This window comes from Pomacea canaliculata, linkage group LG8 (assembly GCF_003073045.1).
Source record: "Pomacea canaliculata isolate SZHN2017 linkage group LG8, ASM307304v1, whole genome shotgun sequence".
Taxonomy (NCBI): domain Eukaryota; kingdom Metazoa; phylum Mollusca; class Gastropoda; order Architaenioglossa; family Ampullariidae; genus Pomacea; species Pomacea canaliculata.
The window spans coordinates 8,999,543-9,025,203 of record NC_037597.1 but is presented as its reverse complement, the minus strand read 5'-3'; the positions used below and the strand labels follow the sequence as shown (position 1 = coordinate 9,025,203).

At 39.8% G+C, this 25,661-nt stretch overlaps 1 protein-coding gene across 9 annotated transcripts in view; it reads left to right on the top strand.

Moving 5' to 3' along the window:
* Positions 1–25,661, top strand: part of LOC112570365 — a 68,649-nt gene that overhangs the window by 30,915 nt on the left and 12,073 nt on the right. For 7 of the 9 annotated variants that reach the window (XM_025248773.1, XM_025248774.1, XM_025248770.1 and 4 more), the window contains 5 exons: positions 1,381–1,601; positions 2,018–2,439; positions 2,729–5,976; positions 10,523–10,683; positions 10,856–25,263. In XM_025248773.1, the coding sequence (XP_025104558.1) occupies positions 1,381–1,601; positions 2,018–2,439; positions 2,729–5,976; positions 10,523–10,683; positions 10,856–25,263 (18,460 nt within the window). The remainder of the gene's footprint in view (positions 1–1,380; positions 1,602–2,017; positions 2,440–2,728; positions 5,977–10,522; positions 10,684–10,855; positions 25,264–25,661) is intronic. The other 2 variants (XM_025248775.1, XM_025248767.1) reach the window with 2 other exon arrangements.

The following is a 25,661-nucleotide window of genomic DNA, read 5'->3' as shown; positions in this document are numbered from 1 at the left end:
ATTTTTACTGTTTGTGTCCCAGTTTCTCCCTTTTGAAAATAAATTATATATCTTTGTCATAATTATCAAATTTTAAGCTTAACTTACAGCCCAGATTTTAACTTAAAGGTTTTTTTGAAATAAATACATTAGCTATGAAAATAAAACTTACAAAATTTAGTTGAACTATGCTAGTGATTGTTTACTATAGAGAATGATAATGGTGTTCAACGGGGGGGGGGGAGTCTAAAATATCCTATTTTGACTAGTGTATGAGTGTTGTTTGACATATTATGTTTCTTGTGGTTACTAATCCTACCTATTGTTGATATCATGCTAGTGTAGGCTTCCTAGATTTTGATGATACATCTAATAATCCCTCATCAAGATCATTAAAGAAGAGATCAGTTACTATCAAATATTGTCATTGCCCCATCTAAGGAGTATTGATAAATAAAGGGTATTTCTCTATAACCATTTTTATGTCAACATATTTCACTCTCTGTTGATCAGAGCTTCATGTATGTTTGAACAGGCACATACAATTTACATTGGCATATAGTGCACAGTGTATTTATCGTTTGTATTTTATTGTTTGAAACTGTGTTAGTCAACATTCATAGTTTTTTACCCCTTCTCTTTTTCACAAACAAGATGGTTACATGAATGTTTTAAGGCTTTTTTATTTTTAAAAAAGTGTGAAGCAGAATTTGAGCTCGTTAGAAAGAGCTAGTGATCAATTTAATGCCTCTAAACAGACAGGAAAAATGTTATGGGATATGTGACTTTCATCTTATAGATGCTTTGAAAGGCAGGAACAGTTTGGAATACAAATATGATTTATAGTAACCAACACACACAACCTAAAATGAACAATCAGGGTAACTGGGGTATCATGATATTTACAATCAAGAAATGAGTAAGAAGCACTGTTAAAAAGAGCTTCTGTACTAAGTATATCAACTAAGAACATTTAAATCAATGTATTATGTATCTACAGACACAGAAATATGCAAACCTACATGTGTAAGCACTCATAGTGTCATATGCTTTGTGTATGCTTTGGTTTTTCTTTTTTAATTGATGACCATTTCTAAAAAAAGCTACATGTGGTCACTGCACTCATTTAAATAGAGAAGCTAAATGGTATTTCTGTGCTTATTGCACTCATTCAAGTAGAAAAACTAAATGTCACTAGTGTGTTAAATGCACTTATTTAAATACATAATCTTAATGGCATTTCTGTGGTCATTGTACTCATTTTCTCCTCCTTTTTGTCTTTACCTACTTTCATTAAAGAAACAATGCATGCATTATGAAATATGCACATAAAATATGAAAATATGACCATATGAAAATATAAATACATAAACATTAACTTCTGCTGATCATTTTGTGTAGAAAAGAACTTGCAAGACTGCATGCTGAGGTGACTGACAGGGACGAGGCCAGACAGGAAGAAGAGGAACAATTGTGGGCAGAACATGAACGTCACAGACAGGAACTGGAAGCAGAAAAAATTCGCCTTGAGTGTCTTGTCGAACGTCTTCATACACAAGAAAACGAGGCACAGGAGTCACTACAAAAACAACGGGAGCTGCTGGATCAGGAAGCTGCACTATGTAAGTTTTGCCTTGTGTTTGTGTTGGTAACATTTTGTATTTTTTCTTTGGGCATTTTTATTTTTAATTGTGAAACGATCTTTTCTAAAGTGTTTATGAAAGTTAACAATGAATCGTTAACAAGACAATTGTTACAAGTTACAGGACAATGCAGGTTTAATCAGCCAATGCCTTCATTGAAACAGATGTCGTGCAGCATCATTCAGCACACTTCAAAGAAATGCTTGTTTTATAGTTTGTCATTTTCATGTGAATGTTAAATAATTATCAAGATCATGGATTGAGAATATTTTTTTGAGTTAGATAAAGTTCAGGTAGAGATTTGCCAGTCCTTATTATATATATCAATCAAACTCTAAACTAGGAAAGGTGATGAAAAAGATTTTGAGTGTAAATGTTCCTTTGTACACATTCAGATAAAGAGCAGCTGAGATATGAGCTTGAGCAGGTGTCTAAGAGTCAGGGAACTCAATCTGAGGCTACATGTCAAACAGACACTCTTCATCATTCAGTGAAGGGCAGTCAGGCTGATGGTACTGCGTATGTAGTCAGTGCAGCAGAGTCTGGTGCCGTAGCTATTAGTGGTCCAGTGGGGCAGGAAATCAGAAAACGTAAGTTGTCTCTTGAAGGACGAGTGAAAGGCTTAGCTCATCAAGAGCTTCTTCACACACTGGGCTTCAAGCAAGCAGAGCGTGACTTGAAGATACAAGAAGAAGAAATGGAAAAAGAACTATTCCAGAAGCGCAATGAGATAGAGAGTCGCTGGGTCCAGATTTGTGAAAAAGAAGAAATGTATCATGATGTTGACACAACACGTTTAGCTCATATTCTTCAAGAGGTATGGCAAGCTATTACAATAATGAAGTAATAACTCACGGTTCAGTTTTTTAATTTTGGATAAGTGGACTTAATAAAGTGTTCTCACAAATATGTAATTTGGTAAGATTTGCATGGATATAAAGAGACTACTATCAACATATATATTACCTTAAAGTTTTTGTATATTCTTAAGGTTGTCAGCTTGATAAACTGTAAAATGGAAAAAGAATATTTTGCAAACATACTGATTGAGTAAAATGTCATAAGATCAAGTTACTTGTTTTATATTGGGCATGTTGTTTATGCAGAAGGACCAGCTGGAAGAGCTTCAGAGGCAGGAAGAACAGTTAGAATTGTATCTTGAAGAGAAACAAGATCTGATGGCAGTAGTTAAAGCCTGTCCTCAGCCTCTGCGAGGGGCAAGCAGTGAGCAGACTCTCACATTTGCAGATGATGATATGCAGAACTCCTTCCGTCCTACTCGAGCTGCCAGTGAGGCTGCCTTGGATGAAAAGTATACTGTATATGATGCTGGTGCTTCAGACTATGCTGTGTCAGACTCTAGGGAATCATTTTATAATGCTATTGGAATTCTTCATTCCTATGGACATGATTCCAACACACTTTCATACTCAACAGACTCTTTTGAAGCATTTCAGGTCTGTGAAGTTCTGTCTCAGTCTTGTGATTCAGAAATTGATAAAGTGGAGGTTTCCAGTCCTACTTCTGAAGTAGATGTAAACCTACCTTTAACGCAAGAAAGACATTCAGTGAGACCTCAGACTTTGGTAGAAGGTCGAGGCCGTGGAAGAAGTAGAGTTCCCAGGGGCAGAACACATCCAGTGCAGGGTCAAGGTCAAGAAAAACTTGAAAGTTCGCTGAAGAAACTTACATCAACAGCAGCAGAAGTTACTGCACGTCTGTACAAGAGTCGATCTCCAAGACCTGATCTTGAAGGTAATTATCTACGCAGCAAGCATGACAGAGGGGTAGAAGCATCATCATATTCTCCTCCATCTCGCAAGGCGGTGTCACCCCCAGTCTTTCACAAGTCACTTTCTCCTCAGCCCAAACAAAGCATGAGAAAGAGAACATCAAATGCTTTTGCCAGCTCCACTGTTAAGGAGACTAGATCTGGTGTTAGTCAATGTCCAGTGGAAGAACCAAACTCTAGGAGTGAACAGGATATTTATGGACCTTTAAATAAAGGCAGCTCTGATGGTGGGTCAATGAAACATTCACCAGGAGGCCAAAAGAAGCCTAGCACTGACACACTATTGAAAACAAATGTGAGGAAGAACACGAAGGGCCAGTCAGACCAATTGTCTCAGAGGGCAGTCAAGGGAAGAAGGAGTGATACAGTTATAGAGGCCACATCAGATTTAAGATTTCAAATCAAGACTTCACAGAAAAGGACTGATAAGGGCAGCAAGGATGGCAGCATTAAGTCCCAGATCTCACGTAGTGAAACACTTAGTTCCCAAACTGGAGATTCAAAAGCAAGGCATCAGGGGAGTGAACTCATTTTGAGAGGTCTCTCAGATAGAATGATAACAGGTGGTGCAAAGCAAAGTCCATGGTTTAGTGAAAGCAGCCAGCTGCAGAGGCGGCCGTACAGCAGATCAGACAGCAACTTGATACCTTCTCAGATGAACAGCCAGTCACATTTGCGACCACGTTCTCGACTGCGTCAAATCGTGAGTGCCTTGAGCTTGCCAAGTGTGCCAGAGGCAGCTGCTGAAGTGGAAGCTGAGCTTGACCAGGTGCCTCTCATCTCGGGACCAGAAATGGCAGCTTTAGTGGCTGCAGTTCCACGACGAAAACACCGTGGGCGATACATAATGGAAGACGAACGACGACACTCAGAGCCTGTGGGTGACAGACTTGCAGATGCATTTGAACAATACACAGCTGACATAGAGAATAGTAAGAGCCAGGAGGATGTGCATCAGGCAGACAGGATTTCTAACACATTTCTGAACTGGTCTACATATCTTGCACAACCGTCATTGACTGGGTCAGAGACCATTTCTAAGGAACCATCAGAAATAACCATTCCAAGTGTCATGCTTACTGAAGAATCATCTAGCAACATGGGCGTAATATCATCATCTGAACAGTTATTTAATCCTCTGAATCCTGAAGATGCAGCTTTTGCCTTGGAGCCTCATCCAACCTTCCCAGCGGATGTTATGATAGAGAGAGACCTTAGGGAAGACTTAAATGAGGCTCAAGAAGTCACTAATGTCTTCCAGGAAGAGCTTCATTATGATAGTTCTCCTAAGGCTGGAACTAAGCGAGAACATGGCTCTGGGCAAAAAGGTGAGGAACAAGTAGAAACAGCAGTTAAGAAGAAAAGAGATCAAAACCAATGGAGCCAATCAACAGAACATGAATTGCATTCTGTGGTGTATGGCACCCAGACAGCTGATCATCCTAATGTTCTTTGCACACCACAGACCCCTCCAAATGACAGTGGCATTAAAAGGATCACAAAGGGGAGCATTGGTGAGGAAATTCTTCCAGGGGCCTCAGGATTGAGTTCTATTGATGAAGGGACCAAAGACAAGAGCTGTGAGGGACACTTCGTGACAGACACCGTCAGTCTTGGTGACAGTAATGAGGAATTGAGAGACAGAGTGAAATCAGACCAAGTCCTGATTACAAAGATGTTAGAACATGATGACAGTGATCAGGGGCGAAGAAGTGACAGTTGTGAGCCAGAAGAAAACTTTTCGTCTGATTCATTGGATGAAGGAGACATGTCTGAGCTCCTGGAGTGTACAAACTCCTTGTTCACAGATACACCTAGTGGTTTGAGTGAAATAGAATCTGTAGGCAGTGTGCTTCCAGATAACCAAACATTTTTTTTCGCCATTTTGCCACAAGAGGATGCTTTGACATTTAGTACCAGTGGTGCCTCTAATGCACAGTGTTTCAGTAATGTGCATGACAGTTGTAAAAGATCTGATAATTGTGATTTACAGATTGAAAATTTTGTTGTGGTTCCTCAGGATCAGCTTGTGTCTTGTAGCATGATGCCTTCTCTGAAACTGTCTGAATCATTTCCCAGTGATCGTCAGCATCAGGAACAGCACAAAGTTGCTGATGTGAGGATAAGTGTCCCTCAGTCGCAACAATCAATTGGGGATTCTTTTTCTTCCACTACACCAAGCACTGACGAACTTCATGTTACTAAGATGCCAGACTGTGAAGATCATGCAATCCTAACGATCAATGCAGATACAGTAAATCTTATGACCTCCCAGATCCAGAATGAAGTTCCCATACAGCTATCCCAGTCCGCAGGTTTCCAGTGTGTCACAGGAAGCATGTTGTCAGATATGCCTGTTTTACAAGAAGATGAGGATAATGAAAGTGAACTTCATGTGACACGGGACATTACCTCAGGGACCTGTCCTTCTGGAATTGCAGTCAGCATGCTCACGCTTTCTGAGGATGAGGAAGGAAGCCAGCTATCAGATGAAACATCGGCTTCAAACATTGAAAAGCAGTTACATTTATGGCAAGAGGTGTTGCAGCAGCTTTCACCAAGGTGAGTAATTATATCTCATGTATTTGCTGCATTCTTTAACAAATGAACTAATTTTTAGGTCTTAGTGATGGTCCTTTTCTGGAGCACAGTGGACTCTGAATCATTGCAACCATTTTAAATTCCAAAAGACGGGTATTGGATTTTGCTGGTGTGTGTTAGTGTGTGTGTGCACAGTTTTTTTGTCTTTATTTTTTAAAGGAGGAGAGGGGTTGGGTTGGTTTCTTCAGTGAGAGATGACTTTCACTTGGCAGTGCAAGCACAAATAAATGCTTTTTTTGGCTTTCCCTTTTTTCTTTTGTGTCCCTGGGATCTGTCGCATTTGAAGGTTTTCTTTAGTGATAAAGAGGGCGCCCCCTTCCACATACTGTGTACCAGACATGATGAATCACTTTTAGATCACTGCCCCTACAGCCTATAAACTATAGGACATTCATCATGACCATACTTTTGCACAAGCATATCAATATATTTTTGTAACAATTATATCTGTATATACATCATTACAGAAGAGTAGATATTTTTATGTAAATAAACTAGTTTCGTCAATACCCTAGCCAGAGTAATGTCAAGATCTCAAATGCCAAAGTAATAAATTGTGACATCGTAAATTTTTTCAATCTTCTCTGTGGTAGAAATCTGAAATGCCTTTAAATGGCAGAAATTTGTCTTTCGAAGTTGCCTTTTTCTTCACTGCTGAAGTATGCAGCAAGAGTCCTTTGATACAGCTTTGGTTGACGTTTTTGTCAACAGAAGCTTTGTGACCTTAACTAGACACTCATTCTGGCCTATAAACCAGCAGAGTTGATCTTAAGGAGGACACAAAGATCAATGGGATGACAAAAAGTCTTACAGAGCAAAGCAGACTGGTAAATTCTTGCTGTTGAACAAGTGGTGGCCTGGGAGATTTTAATCCTTGTCTATGCTACATAGCAAACATGTCATGGTGAAAATGAGAAAAAGTTATCAAGCAAAACACCAAGAAAAGTCTGTCATATGCTTTGTAAATTAACATTCAAACACACCAGTCTCTCACCAGTGTGTTTGGTACGATACAGTCCTCCTATATGAGGGGCTTCTTAGCTACACAGATGTTGAATGTATTACCATGTTTGGCAGTTATGTGTGAAGGTAATTAAACCGCTGGTTTGGGGGCAAACACTGCGGACACCGGAAGCTCAGACTTGCATATACATTGCTTGCTTAAATCTTGCTTAAGCCTATACATTGCCAATACATTTGCCAATGCTATAGGACTTTGGAGCACTGTAGATGTGTGACACTTAACAGGTATTTTTTATTTGGTTAAGAACTGCCTTTAGATACCGTCAAACGACTATAGCAGCGTCTGCCTGATCAGAAAGACCACCATAAATTACAGCACAATAGTCTGTCAAGACGGTGACAGCCCGTAGAGATATCAACGATTTCTGCTAGGCTGTGCTTCACAGTCAAATCACAATTGGAAATGTTCGCGGGAGAAATCATCCCGGGAAAGTCGGGTACCTGCAGGTAAACGATTGACGTAAGCGTAACGGCCGTCGTGCGCAATTAAGTGTCTTTCATGTCCTCACCGTTCTCAGGTTACCACATTCTATAATTTTAAACTAGTTTCTTTAGTTGTGTATGTTTTAAATATAAACACTTGACATATAGGCGTGACATAGGAGATTCCGATGATCAAAAAAAAAAAAAAAAAAAAAGGACAGCGGCGGGCTTTTTAATACTTTTAATTTTTCAGTGATTTGTCACCGTTTGATGAATGGCGTGTTAGATTACAGAATCGTTAATCAGAGTATAGTGTTTCAAGTGGCAGGCATAGACCTGCAAGTACTAGAGGCTGGGGTGGGGGACTGTGTTGGGAGGTAGAGCACCTATAGCACCATATACAACGACGACCGACAAGGAAGGTTACCACAAAGTGGTGTTCGGACGCTTTGGCAAAGAATACTGTATTGATTAATCATTGTCCCAGCCATTCTTGGCATTCTGCCACAGTCCTACCCGAAGGAAATCAGCAGTGTTCTCTTTCCCTGTAATCTGTATATAACTTACCCCAGCGGTCAGGGTTTGTGCAAAGTTTTTCCGGAGCTGGACATTGCCGAGTGCAGTAATTATAGAGTAAGTCCATGTAAAGTGAGTTGTTGGTATGATAGAGGGCTTTCCTCATACTTTATATCATTAAAGTCTGACAGACTTTTCTTCGCCTCTGGTATATTGAGTTGCAACAAAAGTAAGAAAAAACTTTGTTATTATCTCCAGGGTATGTTTAATTGTAGACTGGATTAACAGAATTTCCTATAAACCTTTATGACCATGAAAATATATTTACCGCATTATACTTTATTTAAATTTACTAAATTTAATAAGTTTTCTGAGTGGCTTTGCAGAATTGTCTATTAATCAGAAAGCAGTATATAGTTGATCAAGCTCAGTGTGTGTATGAGAGAGGGAGGGTGAATTACCAGGCCACTGGCCTATACATATAGGGTTATACAATAAAAAAAGAGCTATATAGATAGTGCTATGTGTATATGCAGCCCATCCACACTAACATATCATTCACATCGTAACTTTCCATAATAAACATTGCCACTGAACTTTCAATAACAGTGTTGTGATTTTGCAGGAGTAAATAATAGTGCAAAATATGTTTTAAAAAGTTTCAATATATTTTTCTTATATAATTAAGTAAGATCAGTGCTCTAGGCAGTGGTACAAGAAACATAACTTACCTTCTTTGACTAAGCAGAATGGACAAGGTCCATTAAGAGTTATGCCTATTTTTACAATGATTAACAGAGTTTGATGAAAGCCTCTCAAAATTTATGTAGAGTTATAATTAATAAATAATCTGGAGTGTAATTGTGAAGGAAGAATATACTTTAAATTTATCACTCTTTCAACTTACTTGCCCAGGCCTAATCCTGTCTAAAATGACCATGTTGCTTATGGAAATAATAATCATCTATACACCTTTTAAAATCATATAGCAAATTTCTGGTATTAGACTGCAGCTTAACTTGATTCTGATGTTTTTTCCCCCTATTTCATAAACTTGTTTGTGGAGTTTGCATGGATTAGGTGTTGCAGCTTAAACCAGCAGTATCTGATAGCACAAACAGTATTTTCAATATATACTGCGTTATGACCATGTTCCCTATGTATCATAATATTTGAGGTTCTTGCTGAGACATGTAAAAAAATGTTTCTAAGCAAAATGATGCACAGATTTTTAAGTGTACAACAAAGTGATGCCTATACCTCACATGCACATAATACCATTGATTTAACCTGTTCATCAACAAGTTCAAAGAAAACACTGACATATGAGACACACAGAGATGCAGAGAAAGCTGAAAAAGATATATTAGATCAGAAACCTACAGACCAGAAAAAAAAATTTGTATGGCAGATTTTCCAATTATACACACTAACATTGATCGACCAGTGTCTGCTAATGCATGATGCTGCTGGTAAGAGTATACACATGACATTCAACTTATTGTTGAAAGTATGAACCCAACAGTTGCGATGCAAGACGAAACTAATTGGATGACTTACAGATACTGTAAATAGATGACAATTTACAAAATAGGCAAAGAAAAGCTAAAGAATTTAGAGAGAAAATAGGTACTTTAAATAAGGATCAAAATACTTTATTATATACTACTTTTCACACTTTCACAATCTACAGATTCATGTCTGGAAATGAAGTTACCTTAAATTTATAAATCTTAGAAAATTTGAAAATATCTCCCTTTCTTTAGGTATGTATTCATTTTATCTGACTATAAAATCTTAATTTGTGATTTGTTTATATTTAATACATAATTTGTTTATATAATATACAGTGTTTGGTAAACCTGGTATTTTATTCTTACTGCACATTTACTTTCAAAACATTAAAAAAACTGTTGACCTCTTCATAATTTCATCAGGCTTAATATTTCATTGTGTGGACCAAGATAGATTAGTGCTCACTGTAAAAGCATGCAGTACAGCCCTGCTGAGTGTGCATGAAAGAAACTGCCCTGGAGTCAGATTATCATTATTATGATTTGTGTGTCATCTGTGGCTTGAGTATGATCGGCACAATGCTAATGTTGGCTGGGGGAGGGGGAGAGACCAGGAAATTTGAAATTACTATTTTTTTCAAGAAACTAGAACAGCTTGAGACTATTGTTTGTGTGAATCTTTTGTTATTTCTTTCTTGTGATGTGTTTTCAAGTAAGGATATAAAAATATTCTGGTTGTCATCAATATATATATATAAAAAACACTTTTGTCTTGGAAGCTGGTGTGTTTGACTGTCATTCAGTCATATTTGGAAAGGTTGTGTTTTAAAGCTCCATAAAGCTGATGTAAAATTGTAATAACACTCTTTATAGATGTGATGCACAATGATGTAGTTGATTTTTGTTACCATTTTATTAAATGAGAGAAATTTTTTTTCTTGCGGATCCCGAATGGTGTTGATAGTTTTAGTTAAAAACTGTTTTTGATTTTACTTTAGGTTTACTTTTTAATTTTACTTTCTTTGGCCTAGTAGGCAACCAGATGGTGTCCATGGTACAAGATGTACGAATGGCCATAATGTACTACATGCATCCAACAGCCGCAGAAACAAAAGGCGTCAGCACTCAAGACAGCTGAAAGGATCGGACTCAGAAAATGCAGAATATTTTTCTGATGACTCACTGGTATCAGGTTTGTAATTTAAATCACATTCAATGGCGGATGATTCACTACCCTTGAAAATGAAAATGAATGCTTTTTTCTCTCTGAGAATGTTTCCAGTTTGTTATAAATTACTGTTACCTGTTACTGTGAATTTTGTGAAAAGTCTTAAGATTGATTCTCTTTTTTATTTCATTTTCAGGAGCAAATTCACGATCTTCCTCTCGACCAAGCTCTGGCTCACGGAGACGCCGTCGACCAGTGGTCAAGTCACTGGATGTAGCAGTTAAAAAGAGACGAGGTCAAAGTTCAGAAGAGTATGTGACCTCAGACAATGACAGCATCTTTTCAGATGATTCTTTGACTCAGTCCAGTGGGCATCAAGATGCATCTGTTAGCCATATTTCCTCTATCACATCCTGCATCCAACACCTGACAGAGGAGCTTACTGCTGATGATGAAGCAGCACTTCCCAAGAGCAGAACTAGAAATGACTATCTTTTCCAGACTGACCGGCTAACAGGTGCTGTGGTGGAAGGTCCATGCTTTGAAATAACATCCCTTGAAAACATTGCTACAATGGCAGAGCAGCAATTGAGTGTTCCAGAGTTAGTGTCCTATTTTGAATCAGAGGCTGCAGGGAAGTCATCAACAGACAAAGTATATTGCAAGAAGACCAAGAAAGGTAACTCATCATCTTCGAGCACAGATGAAGATGGAGGCGAGCTGACCTCGGAGGGAACACAGACCTGTGGCAGCAGTCTGTTGATGGGTCGAGGTCCTCTTAGTTTATGGAGTGGCGGAGACAAACATGCTGACACTTCTGATAGAGTCCATGATGCTATGCATGGTCAGCAGGCCATTGTTGAGTCATCCTTTGTATCCTCTCATGCACGACGGTCTTGGAACCTGTCAATAACTCCTACAATTATCTGGGACAGCAGCATTCAGCAAGGTGAAGACGAGACTGATACAGGATACAGGAAATCTAAATCGCAGAAATCTGAGACAGACCTTGAGAAACAGCTGCAGCAGAACAAGCTGACAGATTTACATTCTAAATATGGCTTGTTTGGAGAGGAAGAACAATTGTCAGATGAAGAGAATGATTTTAGCTTCAGTGAGTCATGGGATGCCCACTCTAAGCCCTTACATGCTGTTCAAGATTTTCAGAGTTCTTTACAGTGGAAGATGCATAAAGAGGTGACAGACCAGGAGGGCCGAGTTCGGTTTGAGGTGACTATTAACCAAGATGAGACCAATATTTTGTACAATGTTGAAAAGACTGAATACAAGACATACTGTCTTCGTGATTCCTTTGATGGAAGTGTAGATGAAACGGCTAGAGAAATTCCTAATACCATTAATGTCAACCTGACAGAAACAACAGTGCAGCGTCGTGAGAATCATTTTGAGACCATTACCAAAAGCCAAGTAGTTTTTGATGGTGCCTCAGGTGGTGCTAGTGATGTTGTTTACACTGAGAGTAAGCATGAAGAGTGTCACTCACTGGAATATGACCTAGAGAAAGAAAATGGAAACATCAGCAGGGAAAGTTCAGTAGAAAGACATCTCACAGATGAAGACTCTGACTCGTATTTGAAATTCAAAGACTCAGTGATGGATAGTCAAGCTGTTGTCCAAAATAAAGATAGTCTGGACAAAAACTCTGTCTCAGTTGGCAATGACTCAGATTCAAGTGCTTACCATCAAAAGCCTAACACTCACTTGTTCCAGAGTTCTGAGAAGAAAGAATATGTTACAGAGGTAGGTGATGTTTGTGATTCTCCATGGACTACAAGGTCTCCATTGGAGTGTGAGATGCACATTGATACTGCAAATGACCAGCAGCATGGGAAATCCTTGTTGGGAGTACAGCCCCTTGTTCAGTGTAGTGTGCCTGGCAAGGTCCACAAGTGTGACAGTGAAGTGCCAGTGGAGTCATTTGTACCCCAATCTTCTATTTCACAAACTGTGTCTTCTGTTAAAGATGGAGAATATGGAACAAGTTATGATGCTCTTTTGCAAGAAAATCAGAACTCCACAATCTCACCAGCACCAGCAGCAGATGTTGCCCAAAAGCTGCACTTGCAGAGAGAAGACATTGTGAATTCTCTTTACAGAGGCAGAGGTGGGGTGATGGCCACCCAGCTTCATCAGACAATAAGCATGCATCAAGACAGGCCAAAGCAGAACACCTCTTTTGGAATTTCATACCACTCACCACAACTCTGCGAATTACAAGAAAAACAAGATCCAGAAGAAATAGGCATCTCCTCGGAATCATCCCACAACAGATTAGCAAGCAGAGACACCATAATATCAGAAGGTATTCTTCAGACCAAAAGTGGTGTGATAATACCATTATCTGTGGTCCACTCCACTGAGACTAGGCACTCACCAGTGACAGTCTCCACCACAGATCATTCTGTTCAGGCAGAAAACAACATAGATAGCCTTTATGACAGCGATGATATGACAGGGAAGAGGACAGACCATTCTGATGACAGAGATGAAATTCAGGTAGAGATGGACACCCATCACTTTGACGACAATGACAATGACAGTTGCAAAATTGGGACAGGGAAACACACAGATCATTCTGAGGACAGCAGTAGAATGCCTAGCAGAAAGGGCAAAGAATACTCTGATGACTGTGCTAACTATCAGTCAGAGAAAAGCACAGATCATTCTGATGACAAGGGCAGTCCTGAAATTCATACAGAAAAGCATACAGATCATTCTGATAACAGTCTTCAATTTCAGACAGAGAATGGCACAGCCTATTGTAATGATAGTGGTGAAATTCATATTATGAAGAGCATGGACTTCTCTAATGACGGTTCTTATTCTCAGATGGAGAAATACAAAGATCTCCCTGATTGTAGTGGTGACTTTAAGGAAGAAATGAGCACAGACTATTTTGATAACAGTGGTAAACCTCAGCCAACAAAGAGCATTGATCATATTGATACTGATAAACTTCAGCCACAGGAGTACGGTTCTGGTGATTGTGGTGAAACACTAGCAGTAAAGAACAAAGACCATTCTGATGACAGTGATGAAATACTGGAAACAGAGAGCACAGACCATTTAGGTGAGCGTGGTGATCTTCAACCAGAGATGACTACAGACTGTTTCAATAACCGAGACCAATTTCAGCCTGAGAAGAATAGTCAACAACATAATGATAGTGATGAAAATGAGCCAGATAAGTACACAAGCTGTTCTTATGACGCTGGTGATTTTCAGGCAGAGAAAAATGTTGATCGTTTCAATTATGGTAGTAAATTTTGTACCATGAAAAGCAGAGATTTCTCTGTTGACTTTATTGAACACAAAAAAGAGAATAGCACAAATTATTTTGATGACAGTGAAAAGCTACAAACAGATAAGCCCACAAACTGTTCTGATGATGGTGATCAAGTTCAGACAGAAGAAGGCACATACCCATCTGATGACAGCAAAAGTCAGACAAGAAAGAACACAAACTCTTTTGATGATAACGGTCAACATTTGGCAGAGAAGGGGACAGATTCGTCTGATGATAGTGACAAACTTAAGCCAGAGAAATTCACAGATCATTTTGATGGCAGTTGTGAGATTCACAAAGAAAAGAGTACAGACCATTCTGATGACAGTGACAAACTTCAGTCAAAGAAGTGTAGTCACCATATTGATAGTGGAGAACATCAGCCAGAGATGAGCACAAATCATTGTGACGATGGTGAAATTCAGGCAAAGAATAACATTATTCATTCTGGTCACAGTAGTGAAATTCATACCACAAAGGGCAAAAATGTTTCCAATACCTCCGGTGAACACCATAAAGAGAACGGCACAGATCATTCAAATGACAATGACGAAATTCTGGCAGAGAATAGTGCAGATCACTATGATGACACTGATAAAATTCTTACAGAGAAGTGTGTAGATCATTCTGATGACAGCAGAAGGATTCTGTTGGAAAAGAGCCCTGATTATTCTGATGACAGTACCAAAAATCTTTCAGAGAATAGCACAGATAACTCTGGTGACAGTGGTCAAATTCCGGTAGAGAAGAGTGCATACAATTCTGATGACAGCGACAGACCTCAGGCAGAAAAGAGTGCAGATCATTCTGATGGCAGTGACAAAATTCTTACAGAGGAGAGTGCGCATTATTTTGACATCAGTGACAGAGTTTTGGCAGAGAAGATAACAGATCATTCTGATGACAGCAATAAAGCTTTTGCAGAGAATAATGCAGATCATTCTGATGAGAGTGATAAATTTCAGTCAAAGAAGAACAGTGACCATACTGACATGGGTAAATTTGACCCTGCAAAAACCATGTACCATTGTGAGGATGATGTTAAAATTCAGTCAGAGGAAATCATTGATAATGCTGATCACTTTGAGAATGTTGGTACCATGAAGAGTGCAGACTTTTCTGATGACAGTGACAGAATTCTGGCAGAGAAGAGCACAGATCATTGTGATTACAATGGCAAATTTCTGGCAGAGAAGAGCAAAGACCATGCTGATGACAGTGACAGAACTCTCGCAGAAAAAAGTGCAGATCATTCTGATGAAAGTGCCAGAATTCTGGAAGAGAAGATCACAGATCATTCTGATGAAAGTAATGCATTTCTCACAAAGACAAGTGCAGATCATTCTGATGACAGTGAGACAATTCTGAAAGAGAAGAGCACAGATCATGGTGATGACAGTGACAAAATTCTGGCAGAGAATAGTGCACATTATTCTGATGATAGTGACAGAATTCTACAAGGAAATATCATAGATCATTCTGATGACAGTGATAAACTTCAGGGTAAATTTGATCCTGACGTTAAAATTCAGTCAGAGAAGATCGTTGATAATGCTGATCACTTTGAGAATGTTGATACCATGAAGAGTGCAGACTTTTCTGATGACGGTGACAGAATTCTGGAAGAGAAGATAACAGATTATTCTGATGAAAGTAATGCAGTTCTCACAAAGACAAGTGCAGATCATTCTGATGACAGTGAGAGAATTCTGAAAGAGAAGAGCACACATCAATCTGATGGCAGTGACAAAATTCTTGCAGAGGATGGTGCACATTATTCTGATGATAGTGACAGAATTCTAGAAGGAAATATCACAGATCATTCTGATGACAGTGATAATCTTCAGCCAGAAAACAGCAGTGATCAATCAGACATGGGTAAATTTGACCCTGCAAAGACCATGTACCATTGTGAGGATGATGTTAAAATTCAGTCAGAGGAAATCGTCGATAATGCTGATCACTTTGAGAATGTTAATACCATGAAGAGTGCAGACTATTCTGATGACATTGACAGAATTCTGGCAGAGAAGATAACAGATCATTCTGATGAAAGTAATGCAATTCTCACAAAGACAAGTGCAGATCATTCTGATGACAGTGAGCGAATTCTGAAAGAGAAGACAACACATCAATCTGATGGCAGTGACAAAACTCTGGCAGAGAAGAGCGTAGACCATTCTGATGACAGTGAGAGAATTCTGCAAGAGAAGAGCAAAGATAATTCTGATGGCAGTGACAAAATTGTGGCAGAGAAGAGCATAGACCATGCTGATGACAGTGACAAAACTCTGGCAGAGGATAGTGCACATTATTCTGATGATAGTGACAGAATTCTAGAAGGAAACATCACAGATCATTCTGATGACAGTGATAAACTTCAGCCAGAAAACAGCAGTGATCAATCAGACATGGGTAAATTTGACCCTGCAAAGACCATGTACCATTGTGAGGATGATATTAAAATTCAGTCAGAGAAGATCATTGATAATGCTGATCACTTTGAGAATGTTAATACCATGAAGAGTGCAGACTATTCTGATGACATTGACAGAATTCTGGCAGAGAAGATAACAGATCATTCTGATGAAAGTAATGCAATTCTCACAAAGACAAGTGCAGATCATTCTGATGACAGTGAGAGAATTCTGCAAGAGAAGAGCACAGATAATTCTGATGGCAGTGACAAAATTGTGGCAGAGAAGAGCATAGACCATGCTGATGACAGTGACAAAACTCTGGCAGAGGATAGTGCACATTATTCTGATGATAGTGACAGAATTCTAGAAGGAAACATCACAGATCATTCTGATGACAGTGATAAACTTCAGCCAAAGAAGAGCAGTGAACACACAGACGTGGGTAAATTTGACCCTGCAGAGACCATGTACCATTGTGAGGATGATGTTAAAATTCAAGCAGAAAAGATCGTTGATAATGCTGATCACTTTGAGAATGTTGATACCATGAAGAGTGCAGACTTTTCTGATGACAGTGACAAAATTCTGGCAGATAAGAGCATAGACCATTCTGATGACAGTGATAAAACTTTGGCTGAAAAATGTGCAGATCCTTCTGATGGCAGTAACAGAATTCTGAAAGAGAAGATCACAGATCATTCTGATGAAAGTAATGCATTTCTCACAAAGCCAAGTGCAGATCATGGTGGTGACAGTGACAAAATTGTGGCAGAGAAGACCATAGACCATGCTGATGACAGTGACAGAACTCTGGCAGAGAAGAGTGCAGATCATTCTGATGACAGTGACAAAACTTTAGCAGAGGATAGTGCACATTATTCTGATGATAGTGACAGAATTCTAGAAGGAAATATCGCAGATCATTCTGATGACAGTGAGAGAATTCTGGCAGAGAAGAGCAAAGACCATGCTGATGACAAGGACAGAACTCTGAAAGAGAAGATCACAGATCATTCTGATGAAAGTAATGCAATTCTCGCAAAGACAGGAGCAGATCATGGTGATGACAGTGACAGAATTCTGAAAGAGAAGAGCACAGATCAATCTGATGCTAATGGCAAAATTCTTGAAGAGAATACTGCAGATCATTCTGATGACAGTAATGCAATTCGTGCAAAAACGAGCTTAGATTATTCTGAAGACAGTGAGAGAATTCTGGCAGAGAAGAGCATAGATCAGTCTGAGGGCAGTGACAAATTTCTGGCGGAGATGAGCGTGAATCATTCTGATGACAGTGACAAAATTCTGGCAGGAAAGAGCATAGATCATGCTGATGACAGTGACAGAGTTGTGGCAGAGAAGAGTGCAGATGATTCTAATGACGGTTACAACATTCTTGAAAAGAGTGCAGCTCCTTCTGATAATAGTGACAGAATTGTGAATGTTGAGACCATGAAGGGTACAGATGTTTCTAATGACAGTGACAGAGTTTTAGCAAGGATGAGTGCAGATTATTTTAATGACAGTGACAAAACTCTGGCAAAGGAGAGTGCACATTATTCTGATGATAGTGAAAGAGTTCTGAATGTTGATACCATGAAGGGTACAGATGTTTATGATGACAGTGACAGAGTTTTAGCAAAGATGAGTGCAGATCATTCTGATGACAGTGACAAAACTCTGGCAGACACGAGCATGGATTATTCTGACAGAATTCTTAGAGAGAAAAGCACAGACCATACTGATGATGGTAACAAAACTCTGGCAGAGAAGAGCATAGACCATGCTGATGACAGTGACAGAATTCTGGCAGAGAAGAGTCCAGATCATTTTAATGACTGTGACAAAACTCTGGCAGAGGATAGTGCCCATTATTCTGATGATAGTGACAGAATTCTAGAAGGAAACATCACAGATCATTCTGATGATAGTAATAAAGTGTTGGCAGAAAAGAGAGTGTATCATTCAAATGACAGTGACAAACTTGTTACAGAGAAGAGTGCATATCATTCAAATGACAGTGACAATCAACTTACAGAGAAGAGTGCAGATCATTCAAATGACAGTGACAATCAACTTACAGAGAAGAGTGCAGATCATTCTGATGGCAGTGACAAAATTCCTGCAGACATGAGCATGGATTATTCTGATGACATTGACAGACTTCTTACAGAGAAAAGCATAGACCATACTGATGATGGTAACAAGACTCTGGCAGATAATTCTGATGGCAGTGACAAAATTGTGGCAGAGAAGAGCATAGACCATACTGATGACCATGACAGAATTCTTGCAGAGAAGAGTGCAGATTATTCTCATGACAGTGATAGAATTCTTGCAGAGAAGAGTGCAGATTATTCTCATGACAGTGATAGAATTCTTGCAGAGAAGAGTGCACATTATTCTGATGATAGTGACAGCATTCTAGAAGGAAATATCACAGATCATTCTGATGATAGTAATAAAATGTTTGCTGAGAAGAGCACATATTCAAATGACAGTGACAAACTTCTTACAGAGAAGAGTGCAGACCATTCTGATGGCAGTGACAAAATTCCTGCAGACATGAGCGTGGATTATTCTGTTGACAGTGACATAATTCTTAGAGAGAAAAGCATAAACCATACTGATGGTGGTAACAAAACTCTGTCAGAGAAGAGCACAGATAATTCTGATGGCAGGGACAAAATTGTGGCAGAGAAGAGCATAGACCATGCTGATGACCATGACAGAATTCTTGCAGAGAAGACTGCAGATAATACTCATGACAGTGACAAAATTCTGGAAGAGAAGAGCACAGAAAATTCTGATGACAAAATTCTAGAAGGAAATGTTACAGATCATTCTGATGATAGTAATAAAATGTTGGCAGAGAAGAGTGCATATCATTCAAATGATAGTGACAAACAACTTCCAGAGAAGAATGCAGATCATTCTGATGAAGGTGAAAAATTTCTGGCAGTGACAAGCACGGATCTTTCTGATGGCATTGATAAACCTCTGGCAGAGAAGAGCATGAATGATTCTAATGACAGTGACAAAATTCTTGCAAAGATGAGTGCTGATCATTCTGATGGCAGTGACAAAATGTTTAAAGAAAAAAGTGCAGATTGTTCTGAAAACAGTGACCGAATTCTGTCAGAGACGAGCAGAGATCATTCTGATTACAGTGACAAAATTCTGGCAGAGAAAAGTGCAGATCATTTTGATGACAGTGATAGAATTCTGGTGGAGGAGAGCACAGATCATTCTGACAGTGACAAACTACAGCTAGAGAAGACCAATGACCAAGCAAACGTGGCTAAATTTCATTCTTTGAAGACCATGCACCTTTGGGATGATATTGGTGAAATTCAGTCAGAGATCATTGATAATTCTGATTACAATGAGAATGTTAATACCTTGAAGAGTACAGACTTTTCTTATGACAGTGATAGAATTCTTACAGAGAAGAGCACAGATCATTCTAATGACAGTGACAGAATTCTGGCAGACAAGAGTGCAGCTTATTCTTACAACAGGGACAGAATTCTGTTAGAGAAGAGCACAGATCATTCTGACGACATTGGAAAAATTCTGGGAGAGAAGAGTGCAGATCATTCTGATGACACCAGCACCATTCTTACAGAAAATAGTACAGATCACTTAAATGGAAAAATTATAGCAAATAAGAGCACAGATCATTGTGATGACAGTGACAAAATTCTAGCAGAGATGATTACAGATCATTCTGACGACGGTGACAGAACTCTGGCAGAAATGAGCGCAGATCGTTCCGAAGACAGGAGCAAAATTCTAGCAAAGAAGAGCACAGATCATTCTGATGACAGTGACAGAATTCTAGCAAAGAAGAGTGCAGATCATTCTGACGACAGTGACCAAATCCCGGCAAAAAAGAGCACGGACTATTATGAGGACAGTGTTCAATTACCAACAGAGAAGTGGACAGACCATTCTGATGACAATGACAATCTTCAGTTGGAGATGAGTAGTGACCATTTTGACAGTGGTAGAAATGAAATTCAGTTAGAGAACACAGACTATTTTGATGAAAGTGAAGTTCACACAGAGAAGGGCATAGACTATTCTGAGGACATAGGTAAGCCTCAGTTAGAAAAACACACAGAGCTTTTTGACCACAGTGGTGAAATGAAAGAAGAAAAGTATTCATGCCATTCTTATGAAGTTCAGGCAAAGAAGGACACTGAACATCCAAATGATACTGGCAAAATTGACAGAGAGAAAAGCTCAGGCTATTCTGAAGACATTAAGACAGAGATGACCTCCAACCTGTCTGATGACAGTTGTAAAATTCAAGAAGTAAAGAACACCGACTATTCCAATGACAGTGGTCAACTTCTGGCACAGATGCACATAGAGTATTCTGATGACAGGAGTGAAATTCAGGCAGCAAAGAGCAAAACTTTTTCTAATGACAATGGCGAAATTCAGGCAGAAAATATAGATCATTCTGAAGTCAGTTACAAATTTCCAGCACAGAGCATCAGTGACTATACTGATGATGGTGATGTTAGTAGTAACAGTAAGGCAGAGAAGAGTGCAGATCATTCTGATTACAGTGACAGAATTCTGGCAGAGAACAGTGCAGATTATTCTGATGATAGAGACAAAATTCAGGCAGAGAAAAGTGCAGGTCATTCTGATGACAGTGACAGAATTCTGGCAGAGAAAAGTGCAGGTCATTCTGATGACAGTGACAGAATTCTTACCAAGAACACCACAGATCATTCTGATGACAGTAACAGAATTCTGGTAGAAAAGAGCACAGATAGTTCTGATGACAGTGATAGCATTCCGGCAGAGAAAAGCACAGATCATTTTGACGACAGTGACAAAATTCAAGAAGAAAATATAATAGATCATTCTGAGGTCAGTTGCAAGTTTCCAGCACATTTTGACCATACCGAGGATGGTGATGTTAGCAGCAGTAAGGCAGAGAAGAGAACAGAATCTGGCATGCTTCAAATTTGTATCCGCAGTGAGAGTCTTGCTAAGGATAGAGCAGAAGTTCCTGCTCTGCAAACCTCAGGACAAGACTTTTCCTTTGAAGCTCATGGTCCCAACAAGCAGAGCACGGGAGAACAGACAACAGTCATTTCCATACCTAGTAGTTTTGATCTTTCTGGTGGAATTGAAAATTTGACAGAGCAGAATGTATTGATGTCTGACAGTTCTATACCAGCTCTCAGCAAAGATTCAGCCATTGGAAATACATCAATTGGCAAGTTGAGTGATGATGTGAGCATGCATTCACAGGAAGAAATGATCTCTCTTAAGGACTTGACTTTTGGTCAGAACCATGGTCAACAAAATGCTTTTGAGAACAGTATTAATGAATTCCAGTCAGGACAGATAAGTCCTTCAGCAGAAACAGAGAATGTCAAGCTCATTCCTACTGAGATTTGGACTGATTTCAGCCTTGCAGCCTCAGAAAGGAGCAGTGAAAGTCAGGACACACAGTTTCATATACTGTCTGCTGAGTTCTTGGAAGAAGCTCGTAAGCATCAAGCAGTTCTTGAAAGCATAGTGTCAGACACCTTCAAAACAACTGCACCAGCAGCTCAGGAGGGATCCTCCAGCAAAGTCTTGAATGTATTACCAAGTTTCAGAACAGAAATTGACCAAAAATGTATGGATTCGTTTGTGACCGAACATTCAGAAGAAAAAATTATGAGATTGGCGTATACAAGTGAGCAGCAGCCAGAGGGTACCATTAGGATGATCACAAAACAGAATGATAGTGAACCTGAAAGTTTGATGTCTTCTGAAGACCAGTCCAGACCAGTATGTGAGAGCCCATCCATTGAAAGGCATCCTGTGGAGAGTGTGGAACAACTGCCTCCTGTTCTAGTGGAAGATGGACCACAGTCTCCTCTAGTGTATCCTGTGTGTCATGATGGTTTGCTTATGAGCATGTCTAGTTCATGCAGTGAAGAAGCATACAGCTGGATTGAGTCTTTTATTCAGGAGGTACCCACTGCCTCTTCATCAACTTCTATGCTAAACAGAGGCAGGCTAACGTCTGAGGAGATTGCTGAGACATTGTTGGCAGAAGTGCAGGCCCAGAACAGACTATTACAAGGGCAGGATTTAGCGTACCCTATGGAACAAAAGGTTGCTCCTCAGCTGGAAGACCAAATAGACAGCAGTGATGTTTTTGCATATCATTCTGAGGCAATTGCAGGACAAGAAATTTTTGTGGCTCCTAGCTTAACTGACAAGGAAGAGAAAGAAGGTACCCAGCATGTTGAATCTGTGACTCCTGTTTCTCAGAAATCTGATAGTGCAGAGAGTATTGATGATAGCAATTTGCAGAGTCCCATTATCACAGGAAAGAGGATGGATGGATGGAAAGAGCAAGAGGATGACTTATTTTTATCTCCAGGAGACACATCTGTAGAGTTCTCTGAGAGGATTCCTTTGGGAGCTGATGGTTGCTTGGCATCTTCACCAATATTTGGTTCAACATTACCTAGTTACAGCCAGAGCTGGAGGCAGTCCATGCCAGTGTTTGACACTCAGTCAGGGATAGGACTTCTTAGAGAAGAGTTGTCTTTGCCGTCAGATGTTTCAGCAGACGACTCATTTTACGTTGCAAGAAACATCACAAACAATACTGGTGGCAGTTCAGAAGTATCTTTTTGCCATACACCACGTTCAAATGAGTCACTAGATATGTCAGCAGATGATTCATTTTACACTGCAAGTAACACAGCAAACAATACTGGTGACAGTTCAGAAACATCTGTTTACCGTACACCACAGCTTTCACCTGTGAATAGGTGTGACCCTGACTTAGTTGATGCACAGAAAACTAAGGACGTGCTCAAGCATGACATCTCAGTTGCTGCATTCTCCCATGCTTTATCAACAGTAGCTTCAAGCCTTGCTAGTACTGGTGGTCAGTTTTCACCTCATGGAAGCACACTTGAAGCAGTGACACAATGGCATATGTTTGAAGATGCTACTGAAGCAGGGGCCATGTTAGAAGCTTTGAAGCAGAAAGCAAAACGTGAAATTGCCAGACTGCAACAAAGAGTGCGTTCCCTCAGTGACTCTGCAATAAGTTCTGACTTTACTGAGCCAGAGTCAACGTCAGTGTCACCTTGCAGCTCTCGCATGCGTGAAGCCGATACTAGACGGGATGGCTTAGCATTAGATATTGCCTCCAGAAATATATTCTGTAACATGGAAACTGTTCAAAATGTGCACAATGTCTTTGTGACTGGGACAGACAGCCAGGTTTTTTCTCCTGACATTGTCTTACAAGCTCATTCTTTGTCAGTGGATGGAAGGAAGGAGAAAGCAGAGAAATCATTGCAGGACTCTGGTAATTTACACGACGATGAATGGGAAGACACATTAGAGGAGATTCAAGGACAGCAAAAAGAGTTAACAGCATCAGTAGATGTGATCAGCAGTGACCAGACAGAGGGGACTCATGCTTATTTTTCTGGGATAGGGGGAGTCAGCAGTGCCATCATGCAAGGCCAACAAGCCACCTCGCAGTCCATCAAACCAGATGCTCTTTCTTTGCTAGTTAAAACCACAGCACCCAAGTCTTCCATGACTCCTCAAGTGTCAAATTTGCCAGCTTCATTGGCTAAGGTAAACTTGTTGCAGTTACCTGGCCGATTTCCTGAACGAGTTGTCGATGCTGTCCTTGCTGTGAGGCTGTCAGAGGTAGCTGGAAATAAAATGAGACTATGTCAAAGAAAGCGCAAAAGACTTCTTGGGAGACAGACGCAGTCTGTGGGTGACATTGAGGATCTTTTAATAATTGAAGGGCACACAAAACCCCAAAAGGCTTTGCTGAAGCAAGATTGGGAGGAACTAAATACAAGTGATCCATCAAATAATGACACTTCAGTTTCACGAATAGTAGTAGACAAGGGTCCTGTTTACCATGGTCAAGACATTTGTGTAGGTGATAGGGATCAAGACTCAGATCTTCTTCCAAAGACAAGACAGGCAGCATTGGTGAACCATAGACCACAGCCTGTTTTGGAGGGGATATCTCATGCTTGGCTTGTTTCCGCTGAGAAGGCTGCTGAAGTTCCAGAGTTGAGCATTTACTGTGAAGAAAAATCAGAAAGTCCAGCTTTCACAAAGACTAGGACAGGTTCAGCACAAGAACACTCAGGACCTAATCTGAAGGAAACGCCTAGAGAGAGAGAGTTATCCCATGATCTTCAAGCGACAGGGCTAACCGAAGACATGGAGTCAGACTATGCCACTAGGAAGGCATTGGTCTGTAATACTACTGAACCCAAGTCATCCATGGATGTGTCACAGAACTGGTCCAGAAGTCACGATGGTGTGCTTGCCGGCGATCTCTCTGATGATAATCTTTTGTCATCTGGTGAGCTGGAGCTTTCTGAGATCAATGCAAGAGCAGTCTTTAGGGAGGGCAGCCCTCACAACAACACTGACTCAGACAGTAGATCACTGACTCCAGGAGAGCAGATCCTTGCAGATATTCTGGCAAGAGAAAGAATTCAAAATATTCTTGCACAGTCCAGTGATTCCAATGACTTGTGGGAAGGGCGGAGGAGAGGACACAGAAGGATTAGCACTGGCAGCTCTCAACAAAGCTGTGGTGGCCACTTTTCACCTAATGAACTACTTTTGTCAGGTGAGACGATACAGCAGCTGCAGCATGCTGGTATTGAGATGATCCCACAAGAAACTCTTTATGACTTAAAGTCACAGTCAAGGTTGATGGAGGTACTTGGTTCACAGGAGCTAACAGCAGGTCAACAAAAGATGCTTTTGAGGAAATCACTTTCATTGTCAAACATTGGGTGTGGCCAGTATAGAGAGGAGGATGAACTGGATGAGAACAATGAGTGGCAGGTAAGGAAATAGATCTAGTGTAATAGAATTTATTGACCAGAAATCAAAAATTGAAAGAGCAAAATGACATTTGAAAAAATTTATATTCTTGTACAGGCAGTCCTCGGGTTATGTCAGCCCCAAGTTACGATGTTTCGTGGTTACAACACATCTCACATTTACTGTATAAAGCCTTGTTTCGACTTCAGTGGTTTTGCATCGTAAATGTCATAACGCAAACTTCGTGGTTCATTTCATTATTAAACATATTTTATATGTGTTTTTTTTATAATTACTGTGTTGGGATAGGTGTTAGGATAAGATAAGTGCTTACAGTATGTTATTTACGTACAGTATGTACGTATGCTCTGACTTACAGCGAAATTCGGTTTACGACACGATTTAGGAACGGAAAGTTG